The sequence below is a fragment of the Megascapheus bottae genome, chromosome 11, assembly GCF_031878675.1.
Source record: "Megascapheus bottae isolate mThoBot1 chromosome 11, mThoBot2.hap1, whole genome shotgun sequence".
Lineage (NCBI taxonomy): Eukaryota > Metazoa > Chordata > Mammalia > Rodentia > Geomyidae > Megascapheus > Megascapheus bottae.
Genome location: NC_143519.1, coordinates 684,956 through 706,219, shown reverse-complemented (window position 1 = coordinate 706,219; position 21,264 = coordinate 684,956). Strand labels below are relative to the sequence as shown.

At 58.0% G+C, this 21,264-nt stretch overlaps 2 protein-coding genes across 2 annotated transcripts in view; both read right to left on the bottom strand.

Annotated features, from left to right (window-relative positions):
- Grtp1 (growth hormone regulated TBC protein 1) overlaps positions 1–1,525 on the bottom strand; it is a 34,378-nt gene extending 32,853 nt beyond the window's left edge. The window contains exons 1-2 of the mRNA XM_090341670.1: positions 1,402–1,525; positions 898–1,049 (exon numbers count right to left, since the gene is read on the bottom strand). Coding sequence (XP_090197796.1) covers positions 898–1,049; positions 1,402–1,448 — 199 coding nt within the window. The 5' untranslated portion in view covers positions 1,449–1,525. The remainder of the gene's footprint in view (positions 1–897; positions 1,050–1,401) is intronic.
- Positions 1,526–8,327: 6,802 nt separating this feature from the next.
- LOC150056657 (uncharacterized) lies at positions 8,328–11,828 on the bottom strand. Its single transcript, XM_090342448.1, has one exon. The coding sequence runs from the start codon at positions 11,811–11,813 to the stop codon at positions 8,328–8,330; it is 3,486 nt and encodes a 1,161-aa protein (XP_090198574.1). The 5' UTR covers positions 11,814–11,828.
- Positions 11,829–21,264: the final 9,436 nt, after the last annotated feature.

Below are 21,264 nucleotides of genomic sequence, written 5' to 3'. Positions count from 1 at the left end.
CAACCACAGGAGAGCAGCTCGGGGACCGGTCCCTGCCTCCGAGTTCAAGACCCGGGGCTGGCAAGAGCAGTGTCAAGTGGAGAGGTCAGCCAGCCTCCACCAACCACAGGAGAGCAGCTCGGGGACCAGGCCCTGCCCCGAGTTCAAGACCCGGGGCTGGCAAGAGCAGTGTCAAGTGGAGAGGTCAGCCAGCCTCCGCCAACCACAGGAGAGCAGCTCGGGGACCAGGCCCTGCCCCGAGTTCAAGACCCGGGGCTGGCAAGAGCAGTGTCAAGTGGAGAGGTCAGCCAGCCTCCGCCAACCACAGGAGAGCAGCTCGGGGACCAGGCCCTGCCCCGAGTTCAAGACCCGGGGCTGGCAAGAGCAGTGTCAAGTGGAGAGGTCAGCCAGCCTCCGCCAACCGCACGAGCGCCCACCGCTGTACCGCCCGCCGCTGTACCGCCCTCTGGACACTGCCCTGCCCGCGGTCTGCGTCGGGGACCTGCCTTGGGCTCCGTGCAGCCAGCCCGGCGAGGGCCGGGGGCAGCGCGGCCGGACCACCGTCCTGGAAGTCCACGCCGCCAGGTCCCACCCGCGCCCTCCCCGAGGCCCTGCCCAGCGCCCAGCGCTCCGGGGCCTCCGCCTCTCCACACGCAGAAGCCCTGGCCAGCGCGGGCCCGCGTGGGGCGCAGGGGGCCGGGCAGAGCCCCCGGGCAGCCGGCGGGGTCTGCAGGGGGACGGGCCGGGGCTCGGGAAGCGCCCCGCCGCGCGTCCAGCCAGGCCTCCCGGGCTCCGCGGCGCCTCGGACTTTGCCCGGCCCGGGGAGAGGGCGCGGCGGCGGGGCCGGGGCGCGGCGGGGCCGGGACACGCGGCGGGAGCCGCTCCGGGCCCCCAGGCTGGGCGCCCGGCCAGGCTCACCGGTCCCGCGCCTCCGGACGCCGCCGCTGCCCCGCAGGAGCCGGGCCCACTTGACGGCGCGGTGCGTGAGGACCTCCAGGTAGGCGGAGAAGAACGCCTCGTACGCCGCGTAGTCGAAGTCGTCCGGCCGCTCGAACCCGTAGGCGTCCACCCTGCGGCGGGGAAAACGGCTTCCAGACGGGCTGCGCGGGCCGCCGGGGGGGGGGGGGGGGGGGGGGGGGGGGGAACCCCGGAGACGCCGGAGCCCCCCGCCCCCCGTGTCCCCCCGCGCCCCCGGAACCCCGGAGCCCCCGCGCCCCCCGGAGCCCCCGCGCCCCCCGCGCCCTTTCGAGAGTCCCGAGACCCTCTGAGCCCCTCCACGTGACCTCGCGCGCCCCCTCCGCTCCTGCACACGCGCCTGCGCCCCGCGCCGCGTTCCCACCCTCGGTCCGCTCGCTTCCCTCCCCTCCTCTGCCTCCCCCGAGACACGCGGCGCGGCCCCGCTGCGCTCCTGCGCGCACCCACCTGGGCACCCGGGCCCGCGCCGCCTGCGCGCGCTCAGCGGACTCCATGCCGGGACGGCCGCAGCCGACAGCGCACGGCAGAGCCCCGGGCGGCGCGGGACCCCGGAGAGCTGGGAGTCCCGCGCGCCAGTCCTTCCGGCGGGGGCGGGGCCGGGGCGGGGCCGGGGGCGGGCCGAGCCGGGGTGGGCGGGGCCTGGCAGGTGGGGTTGTGGGCGGGGAACATTCGGCGATTGGCGGGTGGGCGTGGCCTGGCGGAGGGAGTGGGCGGGGCCTGGCAGGTGGGGTTGTGGGCGAGGCTGGCGAGGCGTGGGCGGGGAACATTCGGGCGATTGGTGGGTGGGCGTGGCCTGGTGGAGGGAGTGGGCGGGGCCTGGCAGGTGGGGTTGTGGGCGAGGCTGGCGAGGCGTGGGCGGGGAACATTCGGCGATTGGCGGGTGGGCGTGGCCTGGCGGAGGGAGTGGGCGGGGCCTGGCAGGTGGGGTTGTGGGCGAGGCTGGCGAGGCGTGGGCGGGGAACATTCGGCGATTGGCGGGTGGGCGGGGCCTGGCGGAGGGAGTGGGCGGGCCGGGGCGGGGCCGAGCCGGAAGTGGGTGTGGCCGCGGCCCGGCTCGGACCTCGGGCTCCTGACTGTGGCCGGCCCCGAGGCCCCCGCGCCCCACGCCCCGCGCCCATAGCCCGGGCTGCGCCGTGGCCCCGCTTCCAGGTCCCGGTGGCCGGATGCCTGCGTGTGGGGGCGGGGCGGAGCGCAGCGACCAGACCGCCGGGTCCTCGGGCGGCTCGCCCGCCGCAGGCCTCCCCCTCCCTCCGCCGCCACACGGGTAAACCGAGGCACCCGGCGTTCGGGCGGTCCGCGGGCTGCACAGGCCGTCAGGAGGAGAGGCCGACGTGGCCGCGGCCCGCTCGTCGTGGAGCGCGCTGGGCTCGGGCCCGGGCAACCCAGTGCTGGGCGACCGTCCCTGCTTCCCGCTCCCCCGAGGGCCAGCGGGAGCGCGGGGAGCGCAGCGGGAGCACAACGAGAGCGTGGGGAGCACAACGCGCAGGGAGCACAACGAGAGCACGGGGAGCACAGCGGGAGCACAGGCCCTGCATCCCTCCACCCCCAGGCCCTCCACACCCCCAGGCCCTCCACCCCCAGACCCTCCCCCCCCAGGCCCTCATGGCTGCCTGGACCCCCGATGCCTCCTTCCAGGGCTGCCTGGACCCCCGATGCCTCCTTCCAGGGCTGCCTGGACCCCCGATGCCTCGTTTCAGGGCTGCCTGGACCCCTACTTTGATAGAGGAAGCAGACCCTGGTGAGACTAGAAAAGGAGCCAATAAAGCTCCCCGTTGCCCTGCCCAGGGTGGTGCTGAGCCCAGCCATGTTGGGAGCCAGAGTGGAATCAAACTGTACCTTGACTTGCATCAGGCGATGGCTTTATTGTCTTATTGTTTTCTGGCCCTATTCTATGTAAATGACCTGAGAATTACCATATGAATGTAACACCTGGAGGGTCCCTGGGTCTGGAGGAGGGAAGAAGGGGGAGTGGAAAATAAACGGGGCAGCCTTTACCTGGACTGCAGACATCCCGGACCCGGTGTGTCTGTCTCTCTTCTATTTCTTCCTAGTCCTTGCCCCCTATTTCAGGAACCCCAATCTGCAAACCCTGGTTTGCTGCCGGTTGGCCCCGGCACAGCCATGCCAGTCTGGAGAGTCAGCTCTAGACGCTGCAGCCCCTCTTTGCCTGGATGCACTGGGGTCCTCGCACACTGCACACTCGGGGTTCTCCTGGCCTCTGCCCTGGCCTGAGCAGGGACCCTGGGGGGAGGAGGTCCCGCCATGGCCGTCAGCCAGCCCTCCATCCCCTCCCACGCTCGTTCTGTGCTCCAGGCCCACTGGACCACACTGGCAGGCGCCTGCCTCCCTCCTCCTGCCCTCATGAACGCGCAGGCCCAGGTGGTTGGAAGCCCCACGCGTGTTAAGGCTCTTTAAAGTTTGTATTTATAATTGGTTACCCCAGCAATCACATTCAATCCTGTTACTATGTGTTTAGCAGATTTTTGAAAATCAGTCCTGGGCTTGAACTCAGAGCCTGGCGCTGTCCTTGAGCTTTCTCAAGGCTAGAACTCCACAACTGGAGCCAATCGAACCCAGGGCTCTGTGCATGCCAGGCAGGCACCTAGGGCCTGTTTAGCAGATTCTTTTTTTTCCATATCTAAGGCATTTTTATTCTTTATTTTTTTATTAAAGAATTTATTAACATTGATTTTTACATCATATTTCAAATGACACATTTAACAAACAAGTATTCAAGAAGGGAATCTCTATATACAATTACTAACACTTAGACTTTAGAACATAATTAAAATTAGGCTGAGGGTTTGTATGTCATGGATACATATTAATCTATGTAATAAAACATGTCTATAGAGTCATAGGCTTTTTTTTTTTTTTTTTTTTTTTTTTTTTGCCAGTCCTGGGCTTGAGCTCAGGGCCTGAGCAGTGTCCTTGGACTTTCTCAAGGCTAGAGCTCTACCACTTGAGCCTCAGCACCACTTCTGGCTCTACCACTAGGCCAAACTCCCAGCCCGAGTCATAGGCTTTTATGTCTATGTAGTTGTGTTTATATTTCCAATACCATGTCCATAGCACTGGGTATGCAACTCGCTCTTGTACTCTTTGGATTTAATAGCCACATATTAAGGATAGCATGCACCTTTTGCTCTTTTGGTCTTGACTTGTCTCACTCAACATGATTCACTCTAGATTCATCCACTTCCCTGCGAATGCCATTATTTTATCTTGTCTGTTGGCTATGTAGAATTCCATTGTGTATATATACCACATTTTCTGTATCCATTCATCTGCAGTAGGGCATCTGCATTGTTTCCATCACCTGGCTATTGTGAATAGTGCAGAGATGAACATAGCTGAGCAGGTGTCTTTATAATATCCTGGGTCATGCTGTTCAGGATAGATGCCCAGAAGTGGCATGGCGGGATCGTAGGGAAGGTCTATTTTCAGTTCTTTAAGGAACCTCCACACTGCTTTCCAGAGTGGCTGAACTAGTCTACATTCCCACCAGCAGTACAGTAGGGTTCCTTTTTCTCCACAACCTGCCAGCAATTGTCATTGTCTGAGTTCAGAATCTTGGCCATTCTTGTTGGGGTAAGGTGGTATCTTAGGGTTGTTTTTATTTGCATTTCCTTTATGACCATGGATGATGAACAGTTTCTCATATGGTTTTCTGCCATTTTAATCTCTTCTTCTCATAAGTCTCTCTTTAGTTTCCTTGCCCATTTAGTGATTGGATTGTTGGATTTGGGGGGGATTAGTTTCTTGAGTTCCCTGTAGATACTGGGTGTTAAGCATTTGTCTGATGTATTATTGGTAAATATCTTTCCCAGTTGGTTGGCTGTCTCTCTGCTTTTGTGGCTATGTTTTTATCTGTGCAGACACCTTTTCTCTTCAGGTAGTCCCATTTATCGAGTCTCTCTCCAATCTGCTGTGACCCTGGGGTTCTGTCCAGGAATTCTGTCCCTGAGCCTGAGTCCAGTGTCTCTCTGCTCTATGGTGTAGTTCCAGGTTTCCGGCAGACATTGAGGTCTTTGATCCATTTTGAGTTAATGCACCCACTGAGCCTCACCTCAGAGCACCCACGTCCTCATCACCTCACACCACTTCACACCACCTCACACCACCTCACACCAGTTCACACCACCTCATCACCTCAGAGCACCCACGTCCTCATCACCTCACACCACCTGACACCACCTCACACCACCTCACACCACCTCATCACCTCAGAGCACCCACGTCCTCATCACCTCACACCACCTCACACCACCTCACACCACCTCACACCACCTCATCACCTCAGAGCACCCACGTCCTCATCACCTCACACCACCTCACACCACCTCACACCAGTTCACACCACCTCACCACTTCACACCACCCCATCTCCTCATCAACACCTCACACCACCTCACACCAACCACCACCTCCTGCTATTCTGTTCATATCTGCACTGAGGCAGGCACTGACCATGGCCTGAGGCTCTGGATGTGGTGGGAGCTGTGCCCAAGCAACAGCGTCACGCAGGTCTCCTGGCGCTGCCCAAGGCACCCAGCACCCTGTCCGGTCCGCTGGCTGTGGACGAGCCCACCTTCCAGAGCAGAGTCTTGGTGTGACTCTGACCACTTGGGCATTTTGTCCTCCATTGGGGACCCCCCTGCCCCCCCGCTCTTCCTCCCATTGCTGATGTCATGTGAGGCACTGTCTGGAGAGGGAGCCTGTGCTCTGAGTTGCCCAGGGAGCCTGTGAGGGGGGAGCCAGCATGGGGGGCTGGCTTGGGGGGAGGGGTGTGGTGGGGTGTGGAACACTCTGCAGCTGTGTCCACACAAGTTGTTCCCAGCGAGCGTGGGTCTCCCCGGAGGCGGCTGCCCTTGGAGAGGGCGCCAGGTCCCGGCTCTGGTGACATTCACCAACAAGCACCTGTACTCTGCCCCTCACTGCTGTCCACCAGCCGAGGCAGGCACTGCGTTCTCACCCTCACTCACGGCACCTGTATTTGTAGAAGGACTGCTGCTGCTCCCAACCCCCAGATGATACTGCACACACACGCATGTACACACACACACGCGCCCTAAAGGAGCTCTGGGAGGGCCCTGGCCACCCACCGCAGGAGCTGGGCCCCGGCCGGCAGGCTGCAGCCCGCCTGAGAAGCACCGCAGGCGGAGACGCCTGCAGACCAGGGAGGGCCTGAGGACTCAGCACACAGGGATGTCGGGCAGCGTGCCCCTCTGCCTGGCTTTGGGGATAGGACCGAGCGGCTGAAAGGCGGTGATGGCTCATGCCATAGAACTCTGAGCTGACCCCAGCTCATTCTCTCTTGTGTTCCTCAGGGATCGCAGGCCACTGGACAGTCCCTGCATAATCTGTGTAATTCTAGATGAGCCCTGAACTGCAGCCAATGTGCAGGCTCTGGAGACTGACACTGTCCCCTGCTGGCCTCCATGGGCGGTGGCCGGAGGCAGGAGGTGAAGAGGCAGGCTGGCACCCAGGGGACCCCTTAGCACCGCACAGCTTACAGGCCCACAGGGCCCACCCAGCCCCCAGCAAGGTGACGTGAAGGGGCACCGCCGGGTCTAGCAGGCTGGGTGACCTGCAGCCAGCAGTCGCCCTGAGGTCTGTGTGCAGGTATCCACTTTCCCACCCTGAGCATTTCAACTGCATCTACACTGACCTGGTAAGAGACGCGTGCGGACAGGAAAGGCGCTCCACGTCCTCACTCTCACCTCCGTGCATGCCTGCAGTCTCCCCCTCCGCAGTCACTTTCATCTGGAGGCTGTTTCAGGCTGGAACGTGGTCATGAGATTCTAACAGACTCCAGGCCTCAAACTTTCAAACTTTTAAATATTTTTATGAACAAAATAGAATATTCCCTGCCTTTTAAAGGTTCTTGATATTTTTTTTTTGCCAAAATGTGTCTAAAAGAAAGAAAGCTCAGTTTTTGGTCCCAGCAGGAATGTCTGCCTACCAATCATGAAGCTCTGAGTTCAGACCCCAGTGCCACCAAGAAACAAGGACCAAAGACGTAGAAGGAAATGTGCTTTATTTCCTTTTGTGGGGGGGATTTTCAGGTAATGACATTAGTAAAAAATTAAAAGTAACACAACAATTCACTGTTATTTTTTTCCCCCAAAGAATCCACTTTTGAGTTGTTTATCTACAAGGAAGCAAAGCTTGCTTAGCCGGTGCTCTGGGTCCCCAGGGTGTGACGAGTGACGAGTCAGCAAGAAAGATGAACTGCCTGTGGGCCTGCGTGCTGTCCTTCAGTGTTTTCTGCTCCCAGCTGGACTGCTCTGCTGGCTGCAGCCAAGCTGCATGGGCTGTGCCCTTGCCAGCCAGCACAGAGGGTATTTTGTTCACAAAAATATTTTAAAATCTAGTTCATGTGGCATTTTATTGTTTAACAAGGACACAGATGGCACAAGTGTCCACAAATAAGAGCTCGACTCATTTCTGACGTGCTACCATTCAAAGGCTGTTCAGTCACTTAAGTGGTGCCCATGCCCAGGCCACGCACATGGTCCTTTTTGTAGATATACTCATAGAACGGCCTGGAAAACAGGCCAGGGCGGTAAAGAAAAGAAGAGCCCAAAGCTAAGTGCAGTGGCTCACGCCTGTCATCCTGAGATCTGAGGATTGCGGTTCAAAGCCAGCCCAGGCACCAAAGTCTGTGAGACTCTTATCTCCCATGAACCACCAGGAAGCCAGAGGCGGTGCTGTGGCTCCAGGGGTTGGGCGGTAACCGTGAGCTGAGCAGCTCAGGGGCAGCGCCCACCCAGACCCCATCACCAGCAGTGAAACCACCTGGAAGCAGTGTGCCGCGCCCCTCCTCAGGAAGAAGGCTGGACCGGGGTGGGTATCACAGCAGCCGAGTCTGTGCAGCTCAGTGATGGCCACAGATGACAGCGGTGGTGTCAGCATTCTGTCACCCTGTCCGAGCCCAGCACAGCCGCGGGCAGAAGCAGGCCAATGCCAGCCAGGGCGTCCTTACCACTCCGAGTCTTGTGCCTGGGTCCCGCTCCCTGGGCCTCTCCTGAGGAACACTGTGGAGATGAGCTGGTTGCCCCAGGTCCAGCCAGTTCTGAGACCACCACGGGGGTGGTGCCGGCCCAGAAGTCGGCCCGGCACACAGAGCTCTTCCCCACACAGGCAGCGGTGAGGCCACCGTCACAGGTGCCAGCCCGGCTGGGAGCTCCGCTGCAGGGCTCAGGAGTGACGGGCAGAGCTAACAGAGGGCACAGGCAGCCAGTGGCTCCTCACTCCAAGAAGCGGCCAGGCCGGGGCCAGGAGGGAGGTGTAGCGCCCGTGGGCACGAGGCAGTCTTTGAAGACAGTTTGACACACAGGAAACCCACACTGGCTGCCAGCAGCAGGTCCTCACTTTGGAGGTTCAAAGGTGTCGGTGGCTCGGAGGGTGGGGGGGCGGAAGGACAGGTCGAAGGCTCTCTGGTCGCAAAAGCTCTGGGCTCTGTACTTTGCGCAGTGCAGGGACCTCCGGTGACACTCTCCTTCTGGTGTGTCCCTCTCTGCCCCTGGGGCGCCGGGGCGCCCCTTTGCGGCCGAGGCCTGGGAGGGCTGGCCTTTGGCATCAGACGTAGGCCGGGCAGAGCCATGCCCTGGCTCCAGGGGGCAAGCTGAAGCTTCGTTGTGTCCCCAGAGCTGGCCTCTGAGTGACCACTGGGTGCCGGGGCTGTCCTGGTCTCTGACTCTGGGGGCTGGTCTTGGGGGCCCCACAGGTGCCCCGGCTGTGGGTGCCCCTTCCACGGTGAGGCGGGGCTGGGTCTGAGGCCGGACTGTCCTGCTGGCTGGTGGTTGGCCTGGGGTCTGACCTTGCTCTGCCAGGCTGCCAGGACTCTCGAGCTTCCTCGCAGTGGCTGGATATGCGCCAGCCTGGGGACTGTCACCTGCAGCTGGGCTGCTCACCTGCTCTCCATGTGGCCCCAGTGGTCGTTCCTGGTCCTCAGCCCTCTGTGAGCAGGGGCTACCCACGGCTGGTGTCTTTTCAGTCCCTGCCAGGCCCTGAGCGGTCTGCTCCGGGGATGCCGTCTCCTTCTCTTCAGACCCCGCCTGTCCGGCCTGGTGTGACCACACGTGTCCCACACCAGCTTCTTCCAGCCTGAGCTGGCTGCTGTCTGGGCCCTCCAGGTCCACCTGGGCCTGGATGGTCTCCCGGGCGCCGCCTCCCAAGCTCTTTGCCTGGGGGGCAGCCCTGGGCAGTGCCTGCTGGCCGGGAGCCAGGGAGCCCTCCACCAGCACAGGCCTGGGGACAGGAGCTGTGGGGGATTGGGCACCAAGGCCAGGGTGCCGCTCAGGCTCCGGGCCCCCTCTGCTCTGTGCCCGTGTGCCCACACAAGGTGGCTGGCCCAGGCCCGAACCCAGGGACCCTTCGGAGCTCTTCTGTGGACTTTGAGACACCAAGTTGTCCGCTTCTGCGGTTGAGTTCCTGCTGTCTGATCCTGCACGGTGGGTGCTGGCCGTCGACTCCACCAGAGCACACGGCTGGGCGTCTGCGGGCACCGGGCAGGCCCGGGCAGTGGCCCCGGGCTGAGCAGTCAGGGCTGCTGGTGGCTGATACCTCCCAGTGCCCCCCGAGACTCGCCCTTCTGCAGACACCCTCTGGTGCATCCCAGATCCCCTTGGTGACAAGCATGCAGAGGTGCAGAGGTTTCGAGGGAAAGCCCCTCCAACAAGACAGATTCCTTCAGCCCCTCTGCCTTGCTCATCCAAAGCAGCCAGCTCTCCTGTCATCTTGTCTTCTGGGCCCTGGGCACCCAGCTGTGGTCTTTCCTTGTGTCCAGGGCCCTGGGCACCGCCCAGCTGTGGCACTGTGGGTCTGATGACATTTCCTGTGGCCACTGCTTTGCCAGAGACACCAGGGCCCATGCTGCATGTCTCATCTGATGACTGTCTGTCCTTGTCCAAATCATGGCTGATGGTTTTCTGGTCAGTCCTTGGGGGCAAAATGGACTCTGCCATGGCCCTTTTTTCCTCTTCCTGCCCACACAGGATGCTCTTGTTTGTCATCGTCATCGTCGTCCTCATCGAGTCCTCAGGCCTCACGCAGTCCTGTGCTGGGACCGGCATCCAGGAGGACAGCCCTGGCTGCCCTGGCTGGCGGGCTCCCCATCTCAAGTGGCTTCTCTGTGGGGTGTGGGGGCCGGGCGAGGCGTCCCCGCCAGGCGCTGGTGTTTCATTTGTTTCAGTCGAGGGATGCTTCTCCTGGCTGACCTCAGCACTCTGCCCCGAGGTGCCCTGGCACTCTCGGAGGGCAGATGGGATTCCCCTCCCACAAAGGCTCTCAGAGGGTGCTGGTGCAGGGCCTGCCTGTAGCACAACCAGGTCTGCACGAGCCGCCACGCGGGGCCCTGGCTCTTCAGCAGTATGGAGGGTCTCTGGTGCCGGTATCCCCGTGGCTGGGTGGCCTTTCCCATCTGCAGTTCTGAGGGGCAATGCCACTGATGTCCTTTCAAGCACATTCTCTCCTCCACAGACATAGGAGCGCTTGTGTTCACGGCTCCACGCCCTCTGCTGTGGAACCAGAGGGGCTGGTGTCTCATGGACGGTGGGAAGCTGCATGACTACGTGTGCAGACTCAACGGCTGGCTGTACCTGCTGCACCGCCTGGGCTGCTCCAGAGCCCAGAGGGGGAATGCGTGCTGCGGCCTCCTGTCCTGCACGGTGCCACTGCAGAGCAAAGAGAAGCTCGCCGCCCGCCTCACCCGCAGCGCTGCAGGCCGTCGTGGCAGTCTCAGGGGTCTCTCCTGAGCCCCGGCTGGGGCCTGCCGCCCCCTGTGTTGTGTCCCCACCAGCTGGTCCCGTTTCATCCCCACAGCTGTCTGGACCTGGTGGGGACAGCGTGGGCACGGGGCCATGCTGGGGGGCTGTGCAGGAGGCGACATCTGCCCCGGGCGTTGAGACGGCTGCAGGTTCTAACTGTCCCCTGGGCTCCCCATCCGGGTGCCCGGTCCCGTCCGCCGAGCGGGAGGACATGCTGGTCTCTCTCTGGGGCCGCCGCCGCCTGGAATCTAAGTGACTAATCCTTGTGCAGTGAGACTGCCAGCTCCGGGGACCGCACACCACGGTGGCGATGTTCAGGGCTGGCAGGGGCTCCGCTGTGCAGGCGAGGAGGCGGAGCGGGGGCATCCTGGTGACGCTGGGGGCCAGGGAGGCCATGTGCAGCTCCCGCACCTGAGGCCTGTGCACCTTCCTCCTCTGCCGGCTCCTGCTCTTCCGACCGTCCCTGCGCAGTGGCAGGACACTCGGCTCCGTGTGGAAGCAGCTGCTCTGCTCAAACTTCTCCTTCAGCTTGGACAGGATGGAGCTCCTGCCCACGAGGCTGGGCGGCGGGCGCCCGGCGGCTGGCGGCCGCTGCACTGGGGGCTTGTCCCCAGTGTCTTTCTCCCCATCCTCTGCAGCCAACAACTTCTTGACGATGCCTTTCACAGTGCTCCTCCCGCCGCAGGAACCCCGCTGGGGCTTCTCCCGCAGCCCGGCTCTCAGGCCAAGGTTGCTGGCTCCCTCCTTGGTCTTTTCCAGGAGTTTGTTGATGGTGGCACTTACAAGGCTCCTCCCGGGGCCTGGCTTGTCCTTGGAGATCAGCCGGCCCACCTCCCGGGTCCGCTTGAGGTGGGGCTCTCGGCCTGTGCCCATGAACTTGGCCTGCAGAAGCTGAAAGCGAGTGGGCCGTCGGCCTGCCTCCTGGGATGGGTGTGCCCGGCCGGCCCCGAGCCCCGTGGTCTCTGGGCTCGGGGGCCCGTGCCCACCCTCTGCGACGTACTGGAGAAGGCTGCCCAGGACCGCCCGGGCCCCGTCGTCGCACGCCCGGCTCAGCTTCTTCCTCAGCGTTGACACGTCAATGGGCATCTTACTTCTGCAGGTCCTGCTGCTCTTCCCACTGTGGGGGTGATGGTGACATGTGACACAGCTCAGCGTTTCTGAGGGGCCCCCAGAACTGGAGAGGGCGGCAGGGGCCGCTCTCTCACCACCCTCCTGGAGTGCCACTGTTTCCTGCTCAGCAGACCCTGGGGACTCACGCTGCTCCCAGAAACTCAACGGTCTACACTCATTAATTCTGGGAATGCACCTTAGAGAACCATATAGAAGGTTTTTTTAATCAAAAGATATATTTTGTTTGTTTACAGAGGCAGAAAATCAAGCATAAAAATGTATATTCTTGGGGCCGGGAGTTTGGCCTAGTGGTAGAGCGCTTGCCTAGCATACATGAAGACCCAGGTTCAATTCCTCGGTACCACATACATAGAAAAAGCCAGAAGTGGTGCTGAGGCTCAAGGCTTGGCCTTGAGAAAGTCCAAGGACAGTGCTCAGGCCCTGAGCCCAAGCCCAGGACTGGCAAAAAAAAAAAATGTATATTCTCTGTATGTCTTATGAGTATCTCTGGTAAGGAAGACCAGCTAAACACTATCTAAGTAGGAAAGGTAAAACTAACATTATATTCTATATGAGGTCCAAGGACAGAGAATCTGAGGACGACTGCAAACCCTCCAGGCCCTGGATGGCTGCAGGACCAGGGTGAGCGGGAAGGTGCCCAGCTGATGGCCTCTTGCCACACCCTGGGTGCCTGGGGACACAGCTTCAGTATTTGGTGGGCTTTGTTCTGCACAGCAGCACGCTAAGAAGCTCTGCTCTCAGACAGCCTGGACTACAGCAGACAACAAACGGATGGGACCAGAATTTTGGCATAGTCGGTGCACCTGTTAGCTACTGATTTTGAGACGATGACACATCTGTGGTCATAGGTGTGGAATAGAAACTCATGGGCCACAAGGAAGGTCTTACACTGCTATTTATAATGTTAACGAGATGATGGCTCACACCTGCAATCCCAGCTACTCACAAGGCTAACCGCTGAGGACTGCAATTTAAAGCCAGCCCAGGCAGGAAAAGTCCATGAGACTGCAATTAATCACCAGAAAAAATGGAAGTGGTTCTGAGTCTCAAAGTGGTAGAGCACTAGTCTTGAATGAAAGGGCTCAGGGATAGCACCCTGACTTTGAGTTCAAGCCCCATGGCCAACAAAAGAAGATGGGAGCTGGAGCATCTGCCTAGCAAGCTTGAGACCTTGAATTCAAACCTCAGCACAGAGACAAAAGTCAGGAGCACCTGGGCCTTAGTAAGGGCTCTTCTGAATTGTGGAAAGCTGCAGAGAGCTCTGTTCAATAAAAAATGAAAGCTGAAGCTGGGCACGGTGGCTCACACCCGTCATCCCAGCTCTCAGGAGGCCGAGATCTGAGGATCACGGTTCAAAGCCAGCCTGGGCACAAAAGTCTGTGAGGGGGCTGGGAGTTTGGCCTAATGGTTGAGTGTTTGCCTCACATGCATGAAGACTCGGATTCGATTCCTCGGTACCACATACATAGAAAAAGCCAGAAGTGGTGCTGAGGCTCAAGTGATTGAGCTCTAGCCTTGAGAAAGTCCAAGGACAGAGTTCAAGCCCTGAGTTCAAGCCTCAGGACTGAAAAAAAAAAAAGCTCCTGTACTTGATGGCTTATGCCTATAATCTTAGCTGAGGTTTGAGGATCACAGTCAAAGCCAGCCCGGGCACTAAAGAACGTGAGATTCAAGCGCAGTGGCTCACGCCTGTAATTCTAGCTACTCAGGAGGCCAAGATCTGAGGATATTAGTTCAAAGCCAGCCCAGACTCTAAAGAACGTGAGATTCTTATCTCCAATTAACCACCAGAAAACTGAAAGTGAGACTGTGGCTCAGGGGTAGGGCGGTACCCTTGAGCTGAAGAGCTCGGGGACAGCGCCCAGGTCCGGACCTAAAAGAGCCAGGGAAACTCGGGCCAAGGGTGAATAGCCTGAAAGGACAGGTGAAGACATAATGTTCTGTATTTTTCTAGGAGCCCACGCAGTCACCCTTCTCCAAAGCTGTGACTGTCACAGACCTAGCCCTGGCTTGGGGGTGCTGACAATCACCTTGTCCCCACCAGCCCTCCCACCCCCGGTGGTCACAGGTGGCTTGTACACCGTGGTCCTGTGACGGGGCTGTGCATTCGTGCAGAGGCCCCCTTCTTCCTTCTGGCCTGTCCCGTCCAGGGAGGGGGAGCCCTTCTCCAGTCCCCGGGAGGCTGTCACCACTGTGCAGGCCCCCACCAGCCATCCCGAGAGGCCTTCCAAGACTGGGGTGGGTCAGAGCTGCTAACAAGAACCCGCCTCATGTAGTTGTAACCCCTCTGTACACTGCCTTTATAATAACACAAAACTGAACATTAAAAAGAACTTTGGCCTGACCAACGTCATGGCAGCTGTCAGCCTGGCACATGGAACATCTGAGAGCTCGCAGCAGCTGTGCAGTGTCAGACCAGGCGGTTGTCTGTTCTCACAGTGGTGAGGCAGCGCTGAGGTCATGGCCACAGCTGGTGGGCAGGCGTGGGCAGGCGTGGGCAGGCGTGGGCAGGCATGCCTTGGCCACTATTCTCAGATGGGGAGAGCAGCAGAGCCTGGGTCACAGCGTCACCCTGCCGCGTGGGGCCGGGCTCTGGCCCATGTGTTATCCCTGCCCAGCTGCCTGACCCCCTCTAGCACCATCCAGTGTGAACACAGCCTGAGGGGATCAGGCCCCTGGGGGAGCAGAACCGGCCTCTCGCCCAGGCGTCCTCGGCCCCCCGGAGTGCAGTCAGCAGAAGGGTGCCGAGGGTCCCTGGTCTGGGAGTGGATTCAACTGCCTCCTCCAAACCCTTGGTGCTCTGTTGGTTCCTCTGTTGGCGGAGGACATGGGAAGCATTAGCTGGGTATGGGGTGCAGGCTCCCAGGGAAGCTGCACACACTGGGTGGGTTTGAAGGCCCTGTGTTTATACCTCTGAGATGGGGTGAGACTCGAACCTAGAGCACCGGGTGGTGGTAGGTGGTCAGCACCTTCACCCTGGGGACCCAGGACGTGGGCATTTTCTAGCCCATGGCCACTTGGGCTCTGCTACACCCTGTGGCTGGCTCCAGGCTGCTGCCTGGACCTGCCCTATCCCCCTTTCTCGCTCTCTCTGCCTCGCTGAGGGGCACCTCCGGCCCACAGTCACTCGGCCAGCAGACTCAGGGTGTGGCAGGCCCAGCCCTGCCCCTGGCCAGCATGCCTCCCTTCCCCAGGGCCTCTGCCAAGCCGCACCTCCCTGAGGCACAGCTCTGGGACGACCTAGGGGTCAGGCCTTCAACAGTGCCTCTCCTAGTCAGCCATCCGCCTCCAGGCTCAGCCAGGGGCATCTGCACATAGGATCCTGCCTCCGCTCCTGGGCCTGGCAGGCCGAGTTACCACCTCCGGGATCCCAGGCTCACACCCTCTGGGAGGGTGTCAGTGAGGCATTTCCCCCGGAGCAACAGAGACGGCCACCGAGCCCTGAGTGGCAGGGACCAGGCTTCTCACCTGCTCATGTGCAAGCGCCCAGCACAGAGACACAGGGACATGGGCTCACCCAGCACAAGTGTCTTCGGGAGGCTCCGGGAATCTGCGTCCCTCGGGCAGCTTCGAGGTCACACGGTCTGTGAGGCTGCTGCACTATTTCAATCATCTTGATGACTTCTCAGGTTGAGTCATTAAGATGACTGAAATAACCATGCGGTCGACATGTGGCGGGACATTCTGACCAGCTGACTAAAGGCCACGCAGGGCGCCCGTCCACGACTGTCCCTGAGCCCCCCTTCTGAGAGGGAGGGGAAACGGAGCTGGCACCAAACTCCCATGCTGTGGGGCACCTCACATCAAGGGTAAAAGGCCCACCTCGTGGCCCAGTGCTCACTTCCTGGTTTTGGAGATCCAACCTGCCTGTCTCCTGGTTGGGAGGTTTGGCTGTGGTTTGTGATGTAAAATAAGGCTACCTTGAACCCATGGATTGTCCCCACCACCCTCTCTGACCACACCTACCTCCCCCTGTCCTGCCTACTTCTATATTAATAGATTCCTGCATCTTACTTTAGCCCCTGGTATCTTCCCATTAAACGAGTCTGCTGTGACATTCTCCCTGGCGGGCCTGTGTCTTCCCTCTGGAGAGGGAGGGCTGGGTGAAGGCGGCCAGCCGGCCCTAACCTTTCTTGGTCTCGTCTTAGTTGGGGCGTGTTCTCTTTGCCCTTCCTGCTGGTCAGGAGGCAAAGAGTGCTAAAACCCCCGACACCATGCCCTCCTTCCTCAGCGGGGAGAAACCAGGGAAGAGCCCTGCGCTAGAAGGTCTACACGATGCACACTCCAGCTCTCCACTCAGGTGGTCATCTCCCTGCTCTGCCTCATGCCACGGCCCCCAGCCCCAGGCTGCCCTGGACACGTAAGTAGGAGGAATTTAGGTGGACTTGCTCCGTGTCCTTCTTCCCACGAGGGCATCACAGTGGCCTAAACCCAGATTGGCACCCATCTCAATTGAGGATCCAGTATAGAGTCACAGGTCACCAAGACATGTGGCCCAGGGCGAGTCAGGTGAGAGGGACACTTATGGTGGACATGGCCGTGTGCTCCCCTGCCAGCCCAGGACGGGCTCCAGGAAGTCGTGAAGGGCTCTGCAGTCACTTAGGAGATGTTTTTGCTTACAATGCCATCGGAGGCTTTCCTAAGATTTATAGGCATGGATTAAAGGATCGGACCAGGGCCTTGAATTCTTTTCTGGTGAGCCAGGCCTGGCCACATGGCCAAACCATGACTCTGCTGTGGTTCCTGGGCTGACGGCCTCAGCAGCGAGTGGCACATTTAACAGCCCTGTTAGCCCACCGTCCCTCCTTCCTCGCAGGTCTCTTTCCTGTCCCCAGAGGCCGTCTCCGCTCCTGGCCAGCGCCAGCCGCCTGGCAGCCTCAGTGCCTGGAACCCTGCTCCCCTTCCCTGGAACCTTGGAAGCGATGGCCCTGCCTCCTCGGATGTGTCCTCGCCGAGTGGGTGGCCAGTTGGCAGAGGCTGCCGTGTCCCAGCCCGGGGCAGTCTCAGAGCCAGTGCCCACGTGTGGCTTTTACACTCCACGCAGGCCGTGTGTGTCTTCTCTTCACCACAGCACTCGTGCGGTGCCATGCTCACCAAGCAGTCCTGGCAGGTGCTTGTGGATGGATGCTGGCTCACCCCTCATTCCACGCGCCAGCAGCACACACACAGACGCCCCTCCCAAGTCAGCTCTGCCACGCATGACCCTTCTGTTTGCCTCACTCCCCTCTGACCTCGGTGCGCCTGCCCACGCTGTAGTGTGTGCCTGAGCCCTCCCTGAGCAAGCACAGCTGCACACAGGCCAGGGAGGCCGGCAAGTCTTCACTGCTGCCTGCAGAGGCCGAATGTCACCCAGCAGGGCCTCACACATGCCCCTGTCCCCTCAGATTCAGTGCCTAGGAGGGGACAGAAGACACTGCTCCAGGGCCAAAGTCAACACAAGCTCCATGAGGCTTCCTAATTTAGGTACCAGTGACTAGCCGTCAGGAAAGGTCATGTGAGACAAGGGACACACCAGGCTGTCCAGCCGGCTGGCAGCCACCATTGATGTTTATAGGCAACAGCCGAAGGCAAGTCCTGCCAACTCCCCTCCCTATCTTGGGCTCTCACCATGGACCCTGGGCTGCCTGAACCTACACCTCCTGCCCCCTTCTCCTCTCCTTCCCCCTCCCCCACCTCCTGCTCCTTCCCACCTCCCTCCCCCACACACCGGAAGCCCCTCTGCCTGTCCCCTTTTGGGAGATCAGACAAGACTGGGTGGGCAGCTCAGGACAGACTCAGGGCTGGCTCCACTGGCTCCTGCCTTTGGCTGGGGGTTGCCATCCCATCAGTTCCCTGTTGACAGGCACAGTGCCAACAGGAGTGCTGTCTGTGAAGAGCTCAAACCGGGTGCCGACCAGGAAGCTTGTGACCCTGCCTTTAACAAGAGACGGGCCCCCATCGCCTGACCATCCTCACCTAGTCAACAGCATCTGTCCCAAGCCTGAGGGTGCAGGCCTGCTCTGCGCAGGGGTGGGTCCAGGCCCAGCAGGCTAGAGGTGGCCCACAGCGAGTGGCATGCGAGCCAGAGAAGTGGGCTTTAAGTCACAGACATCTTTAAGGTGAGGTCCCATTTATTTTATATACAAACTTTATCTTAGGCTTAGAAGTAAGGAAGAAACACTGGACACTAAGAGATAAAATGTTCTGAAAAAGGTAGAAGACCAAAGGCCAAACAGGAACCAGCAAGAGTGGCTCTGAGCAAGCCCAAGTCACTATCTCTGTGTGAGTGATGAATCAGTTGTGTGTGTGTGTGTGTGTGTGTGTACACGTGTCCTGAGACACATGCTTTTGCTCAGCTTTTTGCCTACCACCGGCACTTTATCACACGAGCCACATCTCAACTTCCAGCTTTTTGCTAGTTAAAGGGAGATAATAAGAATCTTGCAGATTGTCTGCCCTTGGATGGTATTTTTGTGCTGGTCCTGGGCTTGAGCTCGGGGCCTGAGCGCTGTCCTTGGATTTTTCTCAAGGCTGGAACTCTACCACTTGAGCCTCAGCACCACTTCTGGCTTTTTCTAAGTATGTGGTACCAAGGAATCGAACCCGGGTCTTTGTGCATGCTAGGCAAGCACTGTACTACCAAACTCCTGGCCCTTGGATGGCTTTGAACTGAGATATCGACCTCCTGAGTAGCTGGATTATAGGGATGGGACCAATTTTAATTTTGACTGTGAGACCTAACATGCCAACTCATTCTGCAATGACTCAGTCCAGTAAAGCCTTATAACACATTTCATTATTATTAGTTATTTTGTAACTGGGTAGCTAACAGTGGAAACTATTATTCAATCAGATCATCTGAACATCTTGGGTTCTTCTGAAAACACATCTAGTTAGAGACTGGCCAGTGGCCCCTGAGCTACCACATGGGTGGCTATCACTGTGAGTGACAGTCTAGGACAGGAGAGGGGTGGCTGACAGAGAAGGTCTGGTCAACAGGCTGGGGTGAATAGAGCTGTGGGGTCAACTGGGACGACTGAGGCCTGGGACTTGGACTTCTTCACTGGACTGATCTATAAATAAGTGATCAGAGAGTTCTCAGAAGGTTTTTCCGGTGCCTCATTTCAGCCACTGCTTCTCACTGCCTTTTAGTACCTGTGGAAGGTACAGAGCTGGGAGAGGATTTGGGAGAGCAGGCTGCTGAGTTTCTGTAATGAATTTTCAGTATTAACAGATTGAAAAGGAGACTGGTGAGACTAACGTACAATATAATAAATAACTTTAAGTTGTAATAGGCTGCCGCGGTGTTGAGTAACAGCAGTATCTCAAGGTCAAACTTCCTGGCTGACTGAGCATAGCATAGCCCTAGAGCATTATTTGAGGAAATTCACTGAAATACTTATGGGGAAAGGGAATGATGTCTGTGACTTGTTCTTGAGTAATAAGAAAATAGACAGTACAATGCAATTTCAGAAGGAGGAAGGCAAAACAAAGTGTCCAAAATGAAATATGGCATCCCTATGCTCCTGAGAAATGACTTCCTCTCATAGAGATGGGGGAGTGACACGGTTTGTTTGTTTTGGTGGTGCTGGGGTTTACATTCAAGGCTTCTCTCTTGCTAGGGAGGCGCTCTACCATTTGAGCCATTCCTCCAGTCTGATATTGAAACAAAAGGACAGGTGTTTAGAGTGTGGCAGAGGATAACCCACCTGTAATCCCAGCATTAAGGGGACTGCAGCAGGACTGCAGGCTCAAGGAGGGTGTGGGCTTCACAGTAAGACTATCTGAAACAATGTTTCCCGCTGGTAATCCTAGATACTCTGGAGGCTGGGGACTGGCAGATCACAGTTCAGGAAATCCTGCAGGTGGGGCTGGGAGTGTGGCCTAGTGGTAGTTAGAGTGCTCACCTAGCATGCACAAAGACCTGGGTTCAATTCCTTGGTACCACATACATAGAAAAAAAGCTGGAAATGGTAGTGTGGCTCAAATGTGTTTCTAGCCATGAGAAAGCCCAAGGACAGTGCGCTCAGTGCTCAAGCCCTGAGTTCAGTCCCAACGACTGACAATAAAAGAAGAAAGAAAGAAAGAAAGAAAATGCTGCATTTAACCAGAAAAATGCTGGATTGAAACTGTGGCTCAAGTGGTAGAGCCAGCTGTGAAGCTGGTCAAGAGATCAAGAGTGAGACCCTGAGTTCAAGCCCTGGTACTGGCACCACAACAAAAATGGACAATTTAAAGCTCTATCCAAGCTAGAGAGTATAAATTGCAACACACTCACGCCATTGAGTATTAGACATGAGAAAGACTTGGGAAAATGTGTGTGCATGGGCATGGACACATATGTATGCATATGGAAATATATTAAATGTGCATGCATGTCATGTGTGTGTACATACATACAGGAGAATATACATGGACATGCATGTATAGATGGATGTGGTCATGTGTGTGTGCATATAGGAAAATATATTAAAATCCAGGATTGCAAAAAAGGCCAAAAGCAGATTGTTATTTACTACACTGCCTATCTATATGTGAATATAACACACAAATAAATATATATCTCTCCCACACACAGTCTGATCCTATGTGAGGAGAAAACTTCTGGAAGGGTACATAAGAAAGGAGCTGTGTTCTGTGTGTAAGTCCTGGTGAGAGCCCGGGAAGCGCAAGCTTCTCATGTCACCAATGGTGTCTTTGCATCTCTAAAGTTCTGTGAGGAAATTACTTCTGTAGTAAAAACCAAGTTAGCAATACAATTGTTTATAACAACTAGATTCAGTATTCACCTTATTATTTTCCATGGTTTTCTTTTTCTTTCCAACTTTGCATTTCTCTGCAATAGGTAAATAAAATTTGGCAACTTACTTTGTGACACCTAAGATTTTCACTTGGTTTATATATTCCAGTTTATAATCAGTCTATAAATGGACTCACTTTCTGATTCTCACCAATGGATTGCATTCTCTAAAACTATCCATGAGGCAGAGCCTGTGTCCACTCTTGGGATAACCTGGTGACAGGAAATGACATACTTCCTATACCAACCTGTGCTGCTCTTTACATCCCAAAAGAGCTCCAACTTTCCTGAAGTGGGTTTCCTTTCTGAAAGTGGGTTCTCCGTTAGAGTCTCCACATCCACTACTCTTGGCTAGGACGTATCTGGCAGGGAGCCCCTTTGCTCACGCGCCCCCCGCCCCCCACCATCAAGTTCTGAAGTCACTTAGCCAGAAATGCAAGCTGCACACACGTGGCCACATCCACTCAGGCAGAACAACGGATGCCTGCTCCACACTACACTATACTGCCCTGCGACACGAAGCCACGGACTCAGGCCACAGCTGCTTCCGTACCCAGGCAGCGGGGACGGAAGGCAGGGGAGGCACGGCCATGTCTGCCCCTCACCACTCCCCGGCAGATGACAGCC